We start from the raw sequence: 19,129 nt of genomic DNA, 5'->3' as shown, positions 1-19,129 counted from the left end.
CAGACTGTCGATCCTAAGGGCCCGGGTTCGATTCCCGGCTGGGTCGGAGATTTGGGTGTTGTATTGTCCTAATCATCATCATTTCATCCCCATCGACACGCAAGTCACCGAAGTGGCGTCAAATCGAAAGACTTGCACCAGGTGAACCGTCTACCCGACGGGAGGCCCTCGTCACCCGACATTTCATTTCATTTTCCAATACACCATCATGTCCTGTGGAACACATACAAACATGTTGGCACCAACTCCAACAAGCAAGTGAAGGCAATCCCAGATCTGGTGTACTAAAGGGTGGTATGTGTACAGCACACAACAGCTCTAGAAAGCACTGAGGGAATTGAACCATACAACATATTTAAAGAATCTGTTTTGACAGATGTACAGAGTTGCCTGAGAAAGGTCAAAAAGCTCTGCAATAAAAGTCAAGCACTAGTCTAAAGGATAATATCTAAAATACCCTTACCAACAATAAAAGCACATCCTGTATCACGCTCATCCTTAGAGCCATTGGTATAAATGAAGATGTTGTCACCAAGCTGCGTGTGAAGCTGTAGAAATGTCGAGTGAATGATTGATGCCAGAGTAGTGTTATTCAGAAGCAAAGTAAGTCCAAGATTAATAGCAAACTCTGCATAAAACCAAAGAGGGTGGGGAGGGGGAGGGGGAGGGGGAGGAGGGGGGTGCGGAGAGGTGTCCCTCACCCATGAAAGCAAACTCTGGGAAGCAATGAAGAACCAGAACTTGTCTCATATTGGCAGTCAAGGGAGTTATCAAAAATACAGCATAACTTGGGTGGGTGGACATAAAGGGTACAATTGACAAATGTACCCGCAGAGGAGAAAATTGTACTGGAATTAAAGCAATTGCTTAGCACTTAAACACAGATACCAGTTGTGATATGGATAGCAAATAATGAGAACCATTTTAAGGCAATGTAAGATGGATGTTCGTGCAAATCAATATACTATACGCCCATAGTCCAACATTTATAAAACTAAGGATCACTATAAATGATGGACTGTCTGGTCTATTCCCCATGTGGTGTCACTTAGAATGCACAGGACATACAGAAAATGGGCAGTATTCCTTCAGGTAGGGTACATGGAAGTCCAACACAGTTTTCTATCAAGCCCCAAGAATTTCATGGTTTTGATGAACACCAGAAACTACAGGATGCAGTGCACAAGTAAATTTGAGTAGCAGACAGTTGGGCAGAGAGAGAGTTAAAATAGAATAATGTTTCACTTTGTGGGTCTGTGATGGTACATCATGAGATTCGTGGGCCAGAGTCATAATTAAGCGTTTTCTTAGTGTCTAATGAATGTGGCTGTCATAATACTCATCAACATCTGAACTCTCTGACATCCTGCTAATATATGAGTGGGAAGGAGGGGCACTAATTACCATGAAGACATTATAATTTATTTGTCAGATGCTGAGTAAGTGTGGTACATTTCCCCAACATCAGTGAAAATGTTTCCATTTTCCAACATGACTTCAACTTCTCTCTAGGCACTGCATTATTTAAAGGTATACCTGTCTATGTTCTTTCAGACTTTACCATTAGCTTCGCACAGATTATACTGTGATGCATAGGACTCTTCAAAGTTTCAGAACTTTTTAAGCAGTTTCTTTCTTGGGAGGAACAATTATGCCAGAAATAGCACGAGCTAAAGAAAGAAGGAAGGAAAGAAAATCATTGGCTCTCAAAGATGAATCAGGAAAGAAAAAATACAGTATTACAGTTGAAGAATTCTAATAATGAACTGCAGGCAATCACTGGGTGACAGATTAGAAAAGAAATTGAAAGAGATTGCATAGTGCAAATGAAACCTGAAAAAGATCTAAAAAATGAGAGACAGTGGGGAAAACAATGAAAAGTAAAAAGAGGGAAGGGACTGCTTAAAATGCCAAATCTAAAAATTCAAGGAATTTTGTCTATTTGTACACAAATCAGTGCTTTTTCTGTTATATCTGTTTTGGTGAGTAAATAAGAGCTTGTTCTCTGACTCTTGTAATCTTGAAATTTTTTGTACACTGAACTTACTTTTATCGAGACATTTTGCATTGGGAGTACTATGCTATATGTAAAGCGTCTAAAATTCTTACAGTAGAAATTATACACATCAAACATTTGAAAGCCCCATTTGGAATATCAACAATTACGTAAAGAATAGATTACTACTCACTGCAAAGATGACACACTGTGTTGCAGACAGGCTCCAAGAAAAGACTGTTACACACTAATCTTTCAGCAAAAGCCTTCTTTGGAAAAGGAAAAAACACATACACATTCACACAAGCAAGCACATCTCACAGACACACATGACTACTACCTCTGACTGCTCTGACCAGAATGCCCATGAAACATGTCAAACAGGAGCAACAGTACCCACTCTGGATCAATGCATGGGGCACAGAAATACACACCATAAAATAGCAGTGTGAATAACTTTTGAGTACTGGCTCTTTTTCTAGCAATAGTGCTAATGCTAGAAAAAGAGCTAGTGCTTGAAAGTTAGTGAAAATGCTGCTTTCTTTTATGCATTTCTGTGCTTCATGCATTGATCCACTATAGATGAGTCATTGCCTTTCCTTATTCTATGTAATGTGAGGAATACATTTATAACTGCTTTACTTGTCATTATGAATGACTGTCTTCTGCACTGAGTTTGGTGACACTGCTTTGCAAAGCAATACACAGTTGTGTGTGATGCGGGTGTGATGGGGTTTGCTGTGATTTACAGTTCATAACTTGTTGAAACTGGTACATTATATGCTTACCACAGGAGCTTGTACATATGCATTTCAAGGGCAGTGTAAGAGGATGCAGTGACTAGAAAGCAACACTAATATGTAGACTGGGAAGACAACAGGCAAACAGGAAAAAAAATGACAATGAATAGAAACTTACAGTTCATTGGCCACTGAGAGCTGCCCAAGTTTGTACAATAGAATTTTTGGAGCAAGTGCTGGATCAAAAGACAGAAATGCCATTTATGAGCATTTGTCACCTTATCCTATAAATACACATCTTTATGGCCACTGTGTTGAGAGTATATGGAGCAGCAGCGAAATTCCTATTATAGATAACAAGTGTCAACAAATGAGCCAAATAGTTTCATGGCTAGAGTTCATCTGAGTCAGTGCAATATACAGTGATAACCTACAGTGTCAACTTTTGTACTGTTCATGTCATTCACCAATGAAGTCTGTTCCACCCATTATAGTGTTAATGTGCAGAAAAGAAAAAAAAGTTTAACACACATTTCTGTCAGTTCTTTATTTTAAAATATTTGGTTTGAGGTCCTCTACCATTTGCATACTCATAAATCTGACCTTACAAGTCTGAGATACCCTGTATATTGTTAATTCTATAAACATATTTACATATATGAGGTTTGTCTTTAAAACAAGTTTCCCACCTGTCCCACAGTTAGCAAACCATCTGTTATGCAAAGTGGCTGCATGTACATGATAGGGTAATGACGTGGCATGGCATATGCACTAACAAAACTTCCTTAGGTCTCACATTAGCTTCATAACAGCAGCTGAAAGTGGAGGCCCATATTCCAGCTCCTGGCATGTGTGAAGTGTGGTTGGTGCTAAAATTTTTGAATACACAGAACATAGCACCAATTGAAATTCATCATCAGCTGTGCCAGGCCTATGGGCCTAATGTTATGAGCAAGCAAGATTGTCACACAGCACCTGTTGTTCTGGGAATTTTGTGCGGGTGGATGCCAAAGCAATTGACTCTAGAACACAAAGCAAAGTGCATAAGGGCAGCTCTGAATTTTCTATGGCAGCACCGTGTTGACGACGACGAGTTTCTGGATCGGATCATAAAATGTGATGAGATATGCTTTGTACACAACACCCAAGAAACCAATGCAGTGGTGTTAAAGTGGCTCTTCCTGCAAGATGAAATTCAAGCAGGTTGTGTTGGTACAGGAAGTGCTGTGATCTGTGTCAGATGGGGAGTCCTCCTCGTTGAAATCCTGACCAAAGGTGGGGCAGTAGAAGCTGAGCATCACTGAAGACGATAAAGAAATTATGACAGGCCAGTCAGAACAAGCAGCAGGCGATGTTTAGTGCCAGTGTTGCCTTGCTGCAAGATCAAATTTGGCCACGCGTTCAACAGACAATAGAGGTTCTGCACATCCATCTGTTGTGCAACCTTAAAAAATTCCTGCCCAGTCAAGCAGCATTTTCAGATTGACAGAGAGGAAGAGATGGCATCACACATTTGTTCTGCTCCCACCCAACATACTTCTATGACAAAGGGCCACAAAAGTTGATCCCACAGTATGATAAATGCCTGATTCTCAGTAGTGAACATGTTGAAAATTAGTTCAACACTTTCTGTATCTGTTCCAAAAAATCTTTCAATCAAATTGTCTTTTGGCTCTGTTCACAACTACAGGAAAACTTTATTTATGGATGTGCCTCATACTTAACCATTTCTGAAATAATTTAGTTTTTTTCCAGGTTTCTGGTGCCTGGCTGGAGAATGGGGTGGATTATCATCCATGATCGAAATGGTTTATTTGATAAGGAGGTAAGGACATGCCCATATCAAAATAAATACAGTAGTTTCTTATTTAAGAATTTTTTGGAGGAATGTATGTTGTAGATCATTTGTTTCTTTCCTTTTCTTTAGCTCAGTTGCAGTGTTATAGTAACATTTTTGCTTGTAAACTTGAAATGTTAGTCCATGACTTCAGTGCTCTGGTCAACATTTTTAAACACAGTTGATAGCCACATTTAATATTTGGGCTTCAACAAAGATGCTCAATGGTTAAATTAAGAACAAAGTGCAGTTAGCAGTCTCCCTTTGGCTGTGACAAATGGTTCAAATGGCTCTGAGCACTATGGGACTTAACTTCTGAGGTCATCAGTCCCCTAGAACTTATAACTACTTAAACCTAACTAACCTAAGGACATCACACACATCCTTGCCCAAGGCAGGATTCAAACCTGTGACCGTAGCGGTCGCTTGGTTCCAGACTGTAGCGCGCCTAGAATCGCTCGGCCACCCCGGCCGGCTACTTTGACATCATAGGTAAGGCCATTGATGCAGATAAGTAGCAAACAAATTAAAAATTTGCAAACTGGAAATCTCATGGAATTGATAAAATACAGAGCTTTTGGGGTAAAAAACTTATTCTAGTGCATTCACACTTAACTGCAGCAATATACCGTGTTTTGAACAAGCATGAAGAGCTCCCTGTGTACCTGACCTCTGGTGTAAAGTACCTGCTGCACAAAATTGTTGACAGAACGTTAGCTATGAATTACAGACCTATTACCTGTCTGCCCAAGATGTACAAACTGTTTAAAACAGCTATCGGTTATAAAATTTATAAACATATACAGAAATGTGATCTTCTACCAGTTGAATATGAAGACTCTCATAAGAAATCAACTGGGTGTAAAGAGACATTATCTTTCAATAAAGGCATACTAAACAGTGACAATCAAGACAGATGAAATGTAAATGTTGCACAGATAGATTATGAAATGGCATCTGATAGTGTAACACATGAATGAATACTGAAGTGCCTTGAACACTTTAAAGTGCACCCAAAACTATTAAGAGTTCTGCAAGTATGTAGCAGGGAATTTTGGAACACTGGAAAACCAGGCTGTATATAAACAATTCACTACACTTACAGTCACAGATTATAAAGATAAAAAGGAATTTTTCAGGATGATTCTTCATCTATACCCATATTTTTCATTTACCTAATTCCTCTTCCCAGACAACTAGACAGATGGTCTTTCAGTTATAAGCTCCACAGCAACCCGAAATTAATTATACACATTTTTACAGGAATCACTTGAACCTATTTGCAAGAAATGACAAAATCCTAAATGAAATGTTATAGTCTGATTAGAATTAGTTTGTGATTGACAGATTGCAATGGTGGGGGCAGTGTTGCCAGCACCCAGCAGTCACACTTTACAAGGCACTGCATGTACCTACAGAACAGCCAACATTAGGAACATTTTTTTGTTTTGTAAATAAAACCATTAAAACAAATATTTCTATGCTTGCTATGGAGGATGCCCATGCAAACCAACTTGATTAACATAAGAAACATGTGGCACTTGAGAAAGAACTATGATTGGACAGTGGCTGGCCCCTACCACTCAACTCACTGAAATGTCAGTCACAAAGTAATTTTAATCAGAGTATAAGTGTTGTTAAAGCATTTAGTGGTGACATTTGCATGCAGTTTAAAACTGACAAATGTGTCAAACTAAGTGTGGTTAGAGGGAAACTTGTGAAGGCAAAGCACATTCACTTAGGTGAGGATACCAGTATTAAAAATCTAGAACCTGCAAGGCCTTAAAGGTACCATGGTATAGATGAAAACGCTCTAATGAATTTTCAAAAGGAACAGTGAAGAAAAGTAAGTGCATAGGCTTTCACAGACAGTGTGAGATAATATAAATTTTTTCTGGGATATTTTTTCCACCTCCCTTTCAAAGTGAATAAAAGAGTTCTTCAAAAGCACTGCAGGAGGGAAAAATTGGTGTTTAGAACCAAACTTAAATCCAAGAACAAAATTATGGCTATAAAATCACTGGCAGTTACTGTGTTTGAATTAGCTCTGCTCTGGTAGAATAAACTCAGAAAGACACATTATCTGCAGATTGTAAACATGAAAGTTTCTTACCATGCATGGTGTAGTTCAACCCAGAGCTGATGTCAACAGACTATTCATATAACACGTAAAAAGGAGGGTGAGATCTGAGACAAATGCAGGCAGCATATTGTATTTGGCTAGTATGTAACACAGTATGTGAAAGATTCACTAATGAATAAAATAATACAGTTCAATGTGGCAAATAGAAACAGACAAATTATTGCCCATGCTAAGAAGACTGCAAGAAATTTCTCACAGGAGCCAGAAGGTATTGATATTCACTCACTTCCACAAAGTAACATTAAAACAGAAACTCAGAATAAGCTAAAGCAAATCTGGAGATTGTAATCTCTAGATGGTCAGTACCCATTGACTTAGAGAACTTAAATGTTGACAAAGATCAGAAACATCTGTAGCTTGAAAGAGGAACAATGAAAATAGAGGCAGAAGTTCTGATATAGCAGCTGGCCTTGAGGAGAAAGTACTCAGAAAAAGTTATAATGAAAATCAGGCAATACAATAGATGTTGACTTTGTGGTGTAAACTCTAAGACCATAAACAACATAATGTGAGGCGGTCCTGTCTTGGTGAAGAATGATTAGTTCAAGAGGTACAATAAGATTTATTCCAACAAATGGTACGATCATACATCTAAAATGGTCATGACAGCTAGATGTAATGCTATCCTGTATGACCAACGAAGACATATCAACCTAAAGATTGCATCTAAAAGCCTAATGTTGCTGTATGTCAACTAGATAAAAGATCATGCCTTTTAATCAAAACAACACACTCATATGATGGGAATATTAATGATCAAGTGGAAACTCAACATCTCTGCTTTATGGTGAGTAGCAATCTTCCTTTTCATTATATTGTCATTACTCCATCCTGGATTTTCCATTGTTTAATGATAAAGTGGCTCAGAAGAGAGTGGAATATAAGGACTGAACATCCAGCTCAGTCAAATGTGAAATGTTATAACTTATAATATTCTTGTCACCATTGGTGCCCTGGGATCAGTACATATTACCTGAAGGAGTGCACACTGTAGAATGCCAAGATGTAGTAAAGACAGTGAAATACGAGATTAGTATTATTCAGAATGGTCCACATCTTGTATGAATCATTGTAAAATCACTTTAGTTACCAGGCGTGCATCTGAGGAAGATGGAAATAACCCGGAGTACACTTGAATGTATCCAGCAATATTACCTCTTTCATAAAAAATAATGACTAAAATTTTATAACAACAACAAAAACATCATCATTTGATAATTTTGTACAATGAAATGTCCAGGTAACTTTTATACAGGTGCACACTATCTGATCAAATGTATCCAGACACCTATTAGTGGACATTAATGTGGTGTTTGTCAATCCTTCACCTCTACATCAGCTTGAAATCAGCTGGGACACTTTCTGTGAGGTGTCTGAATGTCCGTGGAACAATGGCATACCATTCTTCCCCAACAGCCAAAACCACAGAAGGTGGTTATATTGAACATTAGAGGTTGGAGTGAAATTGTCTTTCTAACTCATGGTAAAGCTGTTCCATTGGGTTCAGGTCAGAATTCTGGGCAGGTCAGTCCTTTATAGAAATATTATTGTTCACAATTCACTGCACACACATGCTGCTTTATCACAGGTGCACTGTCATGCTGATAGAAACAATCATTTCACAAGCTGCAACATCATCGCGAAAAAACACAATGACCCGTATATGTAATAAGTTTCCTTTAATTTATGTCTATGGTCACAATCTTTTCTGTTTAACAGATTACTGGTTCGGTCTTTAATGACCATCATCAGATCTGTCTCATAAAAGCAAAGTCCTAATGCAGTGCAGCCGTAGTGCCATAGTCAACTGTCCGCATTTAACTGTTGACTATGCCACTATGGCTGCAGTGCATTAGGACTTCGCTTTTATGAGACAGATCTGATGATGGTCATTAAAGACCGAAACCGGTAATCTGTTAAACAGAAAAGATTGTGACCATAGACGTAAATTAAAGGAAACTTGAAACAATCATTGTTTTCGAACTGTTCCTCTACTGTACACAGTACACAGTGCTGTAAAATGTGTTCAAATCCTTCCACATTTAGTGTTTTCTTAAACACAAAAACGAGACCAAATCCTAATTACAAAAAATACCCGAATGCTATAACACCACATCCTCCATACATCACAGTTGGCACCACACATGATGGCATAGCAGGTAATGTTCTCCACACTGTCACCAAACTCAAACCCTTCCACTGGATTGCCATGTGGCAGCACTCCAAATCACTCATTTTCAGTAATCCACTTTTCTATGTTGTTGCTCTTTACATCACTAAAGCATCGCTTAGCACTGACTACGGAAATGTATGGCTTGTGAGGAGCTTCTCGACCATTGTACACCATTCTTTATAACTCTGTAAACCACAATCATTGTGCTAGTTGGACTGCTAGTAGCACTTTGGAAATCAAAGATGAGTCCTTCTGCTTATTTTTATAACTGCCCTTCGCAATGCTCAATGGCCCTGTTCGTCAGTACATGAGGTCTACCTGGTCTTGGTTTAGCTGTGGTCCTTCTTTCATGTTTCCACTCCACAAGCACTTCAACAGTTGGTTTGGACAGCTTTATAAGAGCTGCAATGCTCCTGATGGATCTGTTATGTGGGAGACACTCAGTGACTAGTCTATGTTTGAAGTCACTGAGCTCTGCTGACCAACTCATTTCGCTGTTACTGCTCCTCTAATGGCAACACATTACAGTTATAAGATGTTTGTAGCCTCAAAACTACAGGAGATTATATTGTTTCCTGCCTTTGTTCTTACGTCTCTAAAGCTCATCCACATAGTTTCCTTCTCACTTAACACCATGCAGTTGTCTCTAACTCGTCTTTCTCCTTCTTTTGTTGTTACATTTAGCATCTGCTGTAAATTGAGTCCTTAATAAAAATGCTAGTTCTATCTATGAACAACTCTGGCTCTGCTACTGAGAAGTGGTATAGTAAATTAGTTACAAAAATCAAGAGTAATAGAAGGCCTAACACAAAACCTCATGCTACTCCATAAGTAACTTTCCTGTATCCTGAAGCAACTTTTATTTTCATAACATATTTCTATCATCTGTAGCATGCCAGAAAGGAATGACTTAAACCAGTTGAAGGCAGCTCCACTGATACCATATTTGTATAATTTTCCAAGCAGCAGATCACAACTGGTTATATCAAAGGGTTTAGATAAATTTAGAAAAAGTGCAAAGGTACATTCAGCTTGTTGTGTATCATTCATATTTGCTTCAAAAATTCAAAGATAAGACAGCTGTTTCAATATATTTATTTTCCTGTAACCATAGTGAACATTAACTACTAATTTACTTTTATTCAAAAACTCTGATAACCTTTCACATGACTCAAAAGCTAGGTAATAGTGGGACTGACCTATAGCTTTATGCACCTAATGTATTATCCTTTTTGTGTAGCAGCTTTACTATTGTTTGTTTTAGGTTTGTTGGGAATGTTCCTGTATTAAATAATACATTGATTACATCAAAAAATTGTGAGTCGTACTTGCTGGCCATTACTTACCTTCAGGAGACAAGATAGCGGAACTGCCAATAGGCACGTACAAAAATACACGTTATCCCAGTTTTCTGAATTATTAGTTCCTTCCTTGGAGAGAAAAGAGAGGTAGGTTGGAGAGGGTTGAAATGGAAGGACACATAACTCAGACAGCAGGATGACCTGGGCAACCTGTTTTGAGGAGAAGGCGAGACAATCGATACTCCATGCCAATGAGCTGTGACTCAAAAACGTCAGACATAAGGAACCCAACTTTTGCTTTTCTGACATGACATCCTAAAAGCCATGGATCAAGGTGATCATATAGATGCATTATTTCTTGATTTCTGCAATGCTTTTGACTCAGTACTACACCAGTGTTTATTAAGAAAAGTATGCTCATATGGATGTATCAAACAAAATTTGCATCAGGATTGAAGATTTCTTGGTAGGGAGAACACTGCATGCCATCTTCAATGAAGAGCCATCAACAAATGTAGAAGTAATATCTTACATGCCCCAGAGGTGATGTAGTTATATATGTATAATGAAATCCTGTGTGAAAAAGGCTGCACAAATATCCCAGATGAGCTTGATTCGATTTCAAAGTGTGTGTATTTGTTGAGGGGGAGAGGGGGGGGGGGTATATTATTATCTTATGTCTATAATATCAGTGACTCACAACTGGAATCAGTCAACTCACACAAATACCTATGTATAACAGTTTGTAGGGATATGAAATGGAATGATCAATGACCACATAAATTGAGTCATAAGTTAGACAGGTGTCTGAGTTATGTGTCCTTCCATTTCAACCTTCCCCAACCTACCTCTCTTTTCTCTGCAAAGAAGAAACTAATAATTCAGGAAACTAGGATCATGTGTATTTTTGTTCAATGGTAGGACACTGGTAAAATGCAGTTCGTCTACAAAGGAGCCTGCTTACATAAAAATTGCATGCACCATGTTACAGTTTTGATCAAGTGTGTGAGATCCATACCAAACAGGATTAACAGGGGATAATAAATATACAGAAGAAAGGGGTAGCATGGATTGTTGCAGTTTTGTTTGACTCATGGGTGAGTGTCACAGAAAGGCTGAAAAACCTGAATTACCTGTCACTTGAACACAAATGCCACCTATCTCACAAAACCCTCCCTACGGAGTTTCAAGAACCACTTTTACCGACAAATGTAGAAATATAATCATACTAAGTAACAACCACATGAGGACCACAAAGGCAAAGGTAACCAATTACAGTGTGCACAGAGGGTCTATACATGTTTGGAAACAGGAAGGAATGCTAACATTAGATACAATGCTAAGTACTCTCTACCATACACTGCACAGCAATTTTCAGAGTAGGTATGTAGAGACAGATGTAAACAAAAATTTGTAATTAACTTCATAACTCCTTCCCTACTTTTGAAAGATTAAACAGAACATTTAAATATTGTCATTATTGGTGTTTGATGTTAGAACAAATAAATTTCTTCAGACATAATCAAACCAAAACTATACAGCAAAGAGTCTTTGGGCTGCCACCTGGCTGAACACCTAAGGATAGATAAATGCAGGCACATTAAGTCAACACTGCAGACATAGTGTCTGCCATAATTGGAACATTGGAAGAAGCAGCATCATGTGGCGTTTATCTGTATATTCCTCGTTGGGCTGCGAGACTCAGAATAACTCTGTTACAAAAATGACCAGTACTTACTCTCAGCATTGCACTTGTTGTGCATAAATGCCACTGCCACTCACATATCTTAAAACACTACTGCCAGTGTCAGGGGATAAATCTGCCTTGCCCCTTGCTACTCTAGTTGGTGCAGTAACCACCGATATTGCTGTTTCAGCAAGTTAACATGCCTCGCAAAATTGTGTTATTGTGTTGGCCTTGTTGGATTATTACAGAGACAACATTCCGGTCTTGCCTGCCCTCAGAACTGCTGCAATACCCTGCTCAGGCTCACACTAATATGCTCACATTACACCACATTTTGCCCCCTGACCAAGCCCTGGTCCCTCAGGTCAGTCTTAAGACCAGTTTCATATCAAACTACTTGTTTATAAAGAATACAGAGACACTCTGTAACTAAATAATTGCGACTTGCCCAAGTGAATTAGACATGTAATATGATCTTTCTCATTACGCTGCTTATTACAACTTTACTTATGAGTCTACTTCCTACATTTGTTTAGTCCTTCTGGCAACTTGACCTTCAAGATTTGTCCTGTTGCTTCCTTCCCTCTTAGCCCTAAATTTACATCTATTCTGTATTCATACTACAAGGTTTCATTCTCACTCTCTCTTATGTTTTAGGCATCCATTTCTACTGGAATCTGGACTATTGGTAGTTTATGCTGACAGCTGACTCTATTGCTCAAAAAAATAAAAGCTACTTACAGCAGACTTAGAGCTATGGTGGCAGTTGGTATTGCAATACACATGACTGTTACACATTGTTCTTCTTCTCTGAACTGCTCAATGAGGTGTGTTAACTCCTCAGCTGAAATGCAACTGACTCTGTTGCTCAAAAAAATAAAAGCTACTTACAGCAGACTTAGAGCTATGGTGGCAGTTGGTATTGCAATACACATGACTGTTATGAATTGTTCTTCTTCTCTGAACTGCTCAATGTGCTGTGTTAACTCCTCAGCTGAAATGCACCATTATCACGCAGCAGTGAAGCATTCCAGGGAGTGGATTAGGTCAGGTTCTAGAGTTTGATTTAGAAATGTTATATTTGGTGCTGGCTTTAACTTCAAAGGTTCATCTGGCCAGTATAACTGTGTTTGTGAGATGTTCACTTGTCTGATTCCCCATAATCATAGCTGTTAGGTGGGAGGTTGGCCCCATTATTTCGCTTGTAGTCTCATTTATCAACAACCCACTTCTCTTCAGTTCAATCTGTCACCTCCATGAACTTCCCCTGCTTGTAACAACTTGCCACTATTGCCAAGTCAACATAAGTGGAATAAATTCAATAAAAACCTGCTTGCTGGAAATGCATTCTACATTCCACACTACCCTACAAACATTCTAGCCCCCTTCTGTGTGCTGAGAACAGTTCTACTGTGCATGTGCTCTGACTGGTTTTTATTGCCCTGGTTGGACACACAGTATTCTCCCCTCTTTGCATTGTTGCAACTCCTCCACTGTCATTACTGCATATTTGCTACCAGCTCCTGAAATTAACAATACTCTGTGGATCTTCATCTGCATGAATTTCACAAGACCCCCCCCCCCCCCCCCCAACCCCCCTTCGTTGGGTACATGCGAATGGCATAGCACTTCCTGTTGCTGTGAAGCATTCCAGGGAGTGGATTAGGTCAGGTTCTAGAGTTTGATTTAGAAATGTTATATTTGGTGCTGGCTTTAACTTCAAAGGTTCATCTGGCCAGTATAACTGTGTTTGTGAGATGTTCACTTGTCTGATTCCCCATAATCATAGCTGTTAGGTGGGAGGTTGGCCCCATTATTTCGCTTGTAGTCTCATTTATCAACAACCCACTTCTCTTCAGTTCAATCTGTCACCTCCATGAACTTCCCCTGCTTGTAACAACTTGCCATTATTGCCAAGTCAACATAAGTGGAATAAATTCAATAAAAACCTGCTTGCTGGAAATGCATTCTACATTCCACACTACCCTACAAACATTCTAGCCCCCTTCTGTGTGCTGAGAACAGTTCTACTGTGCATGTGCTCTGACTGGTTTTTATTGCCCTGGTTGGACACACAGTATTCTCCCCTCTTTGCATTGTTGCAACTCCTCCACTGTCATTACTGCATATTTGCTACCAGCTCCTGAAATTAACAATACTCTGTGGATCTTCATCTGCATGAATTTCACAAGACCCCCCCCCCCCCAACCCCCCTTCGTTGGGTACATGCGAATGGCATAGCACTTCCTGTTGCTGTGAATTGAATTCAAATTTACAATTGTGCTCAGTCTGCACTTGAACCCACACTATGTGGTAGTAGAAGGGTAGGTGGTAGCTCACTCCATGCTTTCTGTAATGCTGACAAGTACTGTTCAGGTGACAAAAGTTAGCACTCAGTTGTCCATGATGTATGGTTTCTTGCAAGTTTGACATTACCGCTTGTGCATCTCATCTGCTATCCGCTAACACTTGTAACAGCCTTGTCATTACAATTACCTTGTCCAGTACTTCTTCCTGTGCTTGCAGCACTCGCAAACATCACATCCTTTGACCCTCTAGCATAATCCATTACTTTACCGGTTAGTTTCTGTAACAAGAGTGTGTTGTTAAGTATTTCACTCCCCAGATTCATTACCTGTATATTGTACCATTCTTCTGACAACTTACTTTACTCTCCCAATTCTTTACTGCTTCCATAATTTTGTTTAATTCCCTAATATCATCCTCGTGTGACATTTAAAAAATCTGTTTTCAAAATTTTACCTCCAGTATCCAACCACTCTTCCCCATGTATGTGGCACAATTTTCACTACTGTCTCATTTGTTATTGTAGTTGCTTGTAGGATCTTTGCAGTTTATCACACACCCCTGAAGCTTCCTTGAGCATTCCCATGCTCTTGGCACTTTGCCAAATGTTTCTTCCAACCTTCTCACCTCATTCCACATTTCCCCTGCATTGAAAACCACCTTCGGTGCTCATCGATGGGTGGTGACTGTGCCATTATCCTGCCTCAAAAACGTCACTCCTTGTACTTCATCACTAACCTAATAGCAGAATACGGACCCTTTGATGACCCTGTACGCACCCTCCTTGACATATTCAACAGTAATCCCCTTAGAAAAAGCCCTTTGCTCAGATTCTTTCAACGAAGCTGTGTTTACTGCATCATTCTGCCCTAACTTATGTATGTGTTCATCACATTTCCTTATCCTACCCACAAAATTTTCTACAGTTTCCTCAGACCTCTTCAAATAGTGTTCAACTGTTTCTGAAAATGCCTTGCACTATTCTATTTATTATACCTTTGGAAAAGCCCTTTTCCAGTAGTTCAAAGCTTGCTCCTTCAGAAAATGCTTTCATATACCTATGTAAGTTTTTGTTTTTCCACTAGTTGCAATTTTTCTACCTGCTACAATTGGCTATCTGTCCAACCCCTCATCTCTGCTGATGTTTTACGGTCCTCCAAGAACAATCGTACATCCTCAGATGATTTTCCAGAAAAGGGAACAATCAGTCCTTTGACAGATGGATCCTCCTCATGCTACAATACCTGGAATACTGATAACTGTTCATCTTCATCTGGCAACTGCCCTTGTAGCTGCACATGTTCTGCTGCTGGCTGCACTGTTGTTGTTGTGGTCTTCAGTCCTGAGACTGGTTTGATGCAGCTCTCCATGCTACTCTATCCTGTGCAAGCTTCTTCATCTCCCAGTACCTACTGCAACCCACATCCTTCTGAATCTGCTTAGTGTATTCATCTCTTGGTCTCTCTCTACGATTTTTACCCTCCACGCTGCCCTCCAATACTAAATTGGTGATCCCTTGATGCCTCAGAACATGTCCTACCAAGCGATCCCTTCTTCTCGTCAAGTTGCGCCACAAACTTCTCTTCTCCCCAATCCTATTCAATACCTCCTCATTAGTTATGTGATCTATCCATCAAATCTTCAGCATTCTTCTGTAGCACCACATTTCGAAAGCTTCTATTCTCTTCTTGTCCAAACTATTTATCGTCCATGTTTCACTTCCATACATGGCTACACTCCATACAAATACTTTCAGAAATGACTTCCTGACACTTAAATCTATACTCGATGTTAACAAATTTCTCTTCTTCAGAAACGCTTTCCTTCCCATTGCCAGTCTGCATTTTACATCCTCTCTACTTTGACCATCATCAGTTATTTTGCTCCCCAAATAGCAAAACTCCTTTACTACTTTAAGTGTCTCATTTCCTAATCTAATACCCTCAGCATCACCCGACTTAATTAGACTACATTCCATTATCCTCGTTTTGCTTTTGTTGATGTTCATCTTATATCCTCCTTTCAAGACACTATCCATTCCATTCAACTGCTCTTCCAAGTCCTTTGCTGTCTCTGAGAGAATTACAATGTCATCGGCGAACCTCAAAGTTTTTATTTCTTCTCCATGGATTTTAATACCTACTCTGAATTTTTCTTTTGTTTCCTTTACTGCTTGCTCAATATACAGATTGAATAACATTGGGGAGAGGCTACAACCCTGTATCACTCCCTTCCCAACAACTGCTTCCCTTCCATATCCCTCGACCCTTATAACTGCCATCTGGTTTCTGTACAAATTGTAAATAGCCTTTCGCTCCCTGTATTTTACCCCTGCCACCTTTAGAATTTGAAAGAGAGTATTCCAGTCAACATTGTCAAAAGCTTTCTCTAAGTCTACAAATGCTAGAAATGTAGGTTTGCCTTTCCTTAATCTTTCTTCTAAGATAAGTCGTAAGGTCAGTATTGCCTCAGGTGTTCCAGTATTTCTACGGAATCCAAACTGATCTTCCCCGAGGTCAGCTTCTACTAGTTTTTCCATTCGTCTGTAAAGAATTCGTGTTAGTATTTTGCAGCCGTGACTTATTAAACTGATAATTTTCACATCTATCAACACCTGCTTTCTTTGGGATTGGAATTATTATATTCTTCTTGAAGGCTGAGGGTATTTCGCCTGTTTCATACACGTTGCTCACCAGACGGTAGAGTTTTGTCAGGACTGGCTCTCCCAAGGCCGTCAGTAGTTCCAATGGAATGTTGTCTACTCCGGGGGCCTTGTTTCAACTCAGGTCTTTCAGTGCGCTGTCAAACTCTTCACGCAGTATCGTATCTCCCCTTTCATTTTCATCTACATCCTCTTCCATTTCCATAATATTGTCCTCAAGTACATTGCCCTTGTACAGACCCTCTATATACTCCTTCCACCTTTCTGCTTTCCCTTCTTTGCTTAGAACTGGGTTTCCATCTGAGCTCTTGATGTTCATACAAGTGGTTCTCTTATCTTCAAAGGTCTCTCTAATTTTCCTGTAGGCAGTATCTATCTTACCCCTAGTGAGATAAGCCTCTACATCCTTACATTTGTCCTCTAGCCATCCCTGCTTAGCCATTTTGCACTTCCTGTCGATCTCATTTTTGAGACGTTTGTATTCCTTTTTGCCTGCTTCATTTACTGCATTTTTATATTTTCTCCTTTCATCAATTAAATTCAATATTTCTTCCGTTACCCAAGGATTTCTACTATCCCTCGTCTTTTTACCTACTTGATCCTCTGCTGCCTTCACTACTTTATCCCTCAAAGCTACCCATTCTTCTTCTACTGTATTTCTTTCCCCCATTCCTGTCAATTGTTCCCTTATGCTCTCCCTGAAACTCTGTACAACCTCTGGTTCTTTCAGTTTATCCAGGTCCCATCTCCTTAAATTCCCACGTTTTTGCAGTTTCTTCAGTTTTAATCTACAGGTCATAACCAATAGATTGTGGTCGGAGTCCACATCAGCCCCTGGAAATGTCTTACAATTTAAAACCTGGTTCCTAAATCTCTGTCTTACCATTATATGATGTATCTGATACCTTTTAGTATCTCCAGGGTTCTTCCATGTATACAACCTTATTTCATGATTCTTAAACCAAGTGTTAGGTATGATTAAGTTGTGCTGTGTGCAAAATTCTACCAGGCAGCTTCCTCTTTCATTTCTTACCCCCAATCCATATTCACCTACTACGTTTCCTTCTCTCCCTTTTCCTACTGCCGAATTCCAGTCACCCATGACTATTACATTTTCGTCACCCTTCACTATCTGAATAATTTCTTTTATTTCATCATACGTTTCTTCAATTTCTTCGTCATCTGCAGAGCTAGTTGGCATATAAACTTGTACTACTGTAGCAGGTGTGGGTTTCGTATCTATCTTGGCCACAATAATGTGTTCACTATGCTGTTTGTAGTGGCTTACCCGCATTCCTTTTTTCCTATTCATTATTAAACCTACTCCTGCATTACCCCTATTTGATTTTGTGTTTATAACCCAGTAGTCACCTGACCAGAAGTCTTGTTCCTCCTGCCACCGAACTTCACTAATTCCCACTGTATCTAACTTTAACCTGTCCATTTCCCTTTTTAAATTTTCTAACCTACCTGCCCAATTAAGTGATCAGACATTCCACGCTCCGATCCATAGAACACAAGTTTTCTTTCTCCTGATAACGACATCCTCTTGAGTAGTCCCCGCCCGGAGATCCGAATGGGGGACTATTTTACCTCCGGAATATTTTACCCAAGAGGACGCCATCATCATTTAATCATACAGTAAAGGTGCATGCCCTCGGGAAAAATTACGGCCGTAGTTTTCCCTTGCTTTCAGCCGTTCGCAGTACCAGCACAGCAAGGCCGTTTTGGTTATTGTTACGAGGCCAGGTCAGTCAATCATCCAGACTGTTGCCCTTGCAACTACTGAAAAGGCTGCTGCCCCTCTTCAGGAACCACACGTTTGTCTGGCCTCTCAACAGATACCCCTCCGTTGTGGTTGCACCTATGGTACGGCTATCTGTATCGCTGAGGCACGCAAGCCTCCCCACCAACGACAAGGTCCATGGTTCATGGGGGGCTGGCTGCACTACCTCTCCTAAAAATATCTGTACTACTTCTGACTATGACACATCTTTCATCTCTAACTCTGTCACCGCGACTTTCTCTCTCTCCATTACACATAATAATATAACAACAAAATTCCAAAAGGTCACTACAAGTTAGTCTTTATGACACGTCATGAGTCATCTACACTTTCTACACTGCCTTGCAATATGACCATATCAATGGCACATATAACAGGTTAAAGGCACTGACTCTGTTCATGGCACTGAATGCCCAAGTAAGTTACACTGCATACATCTCACAGTCACCAAATACTGCTCTCTACCGTTACCTTTAAATTCAAGTAAATCAATCAGC

At 39.7% G+C, this 19,129-nt stretch overlaps 1 protein-coding gene across 1 annotated transcript in view; it reads left to right on the top strand.

Annotated features, from left to right (window-relative positions):
- The window catches only part of LOC124596637 (tyrosine aminotransferase), a 189,236-nt gene that overhangs the window by 156,618 nt on the left and 13,489 nt on the right, over positions 1-19,129 (top strand). The window contains exon 7 of the mRNA XM_047135865.1: positions 4,492-4,561. Within this exon, the coding sequence (XP_046991821.1) occupies positions 4,492-4,561 (70 nt within the window). The remainder of the gene's footprint in view (positions 1-4,491; positions 4,562-19,129) is intronic.

The sequence above is a fragment of the Schistocerca americana genome, chromosome 2, assembly GCF_021461395.2.
Source record: "Schistocerca americana isolate TAMUIC-IGC-003095 chromosome 2, iqSchAmer2.1, whole genome shotgun sequence".
Taxonomy (NCBI): Eukaryota; Metazoa; Arthropoda; class Insecta; order Orthoptera; family Acrididae; genus Schistocerca; species Schistocerca americana.
This window is presented reverse-complemented; position numbering and strand designations above follow the sequence as displayed.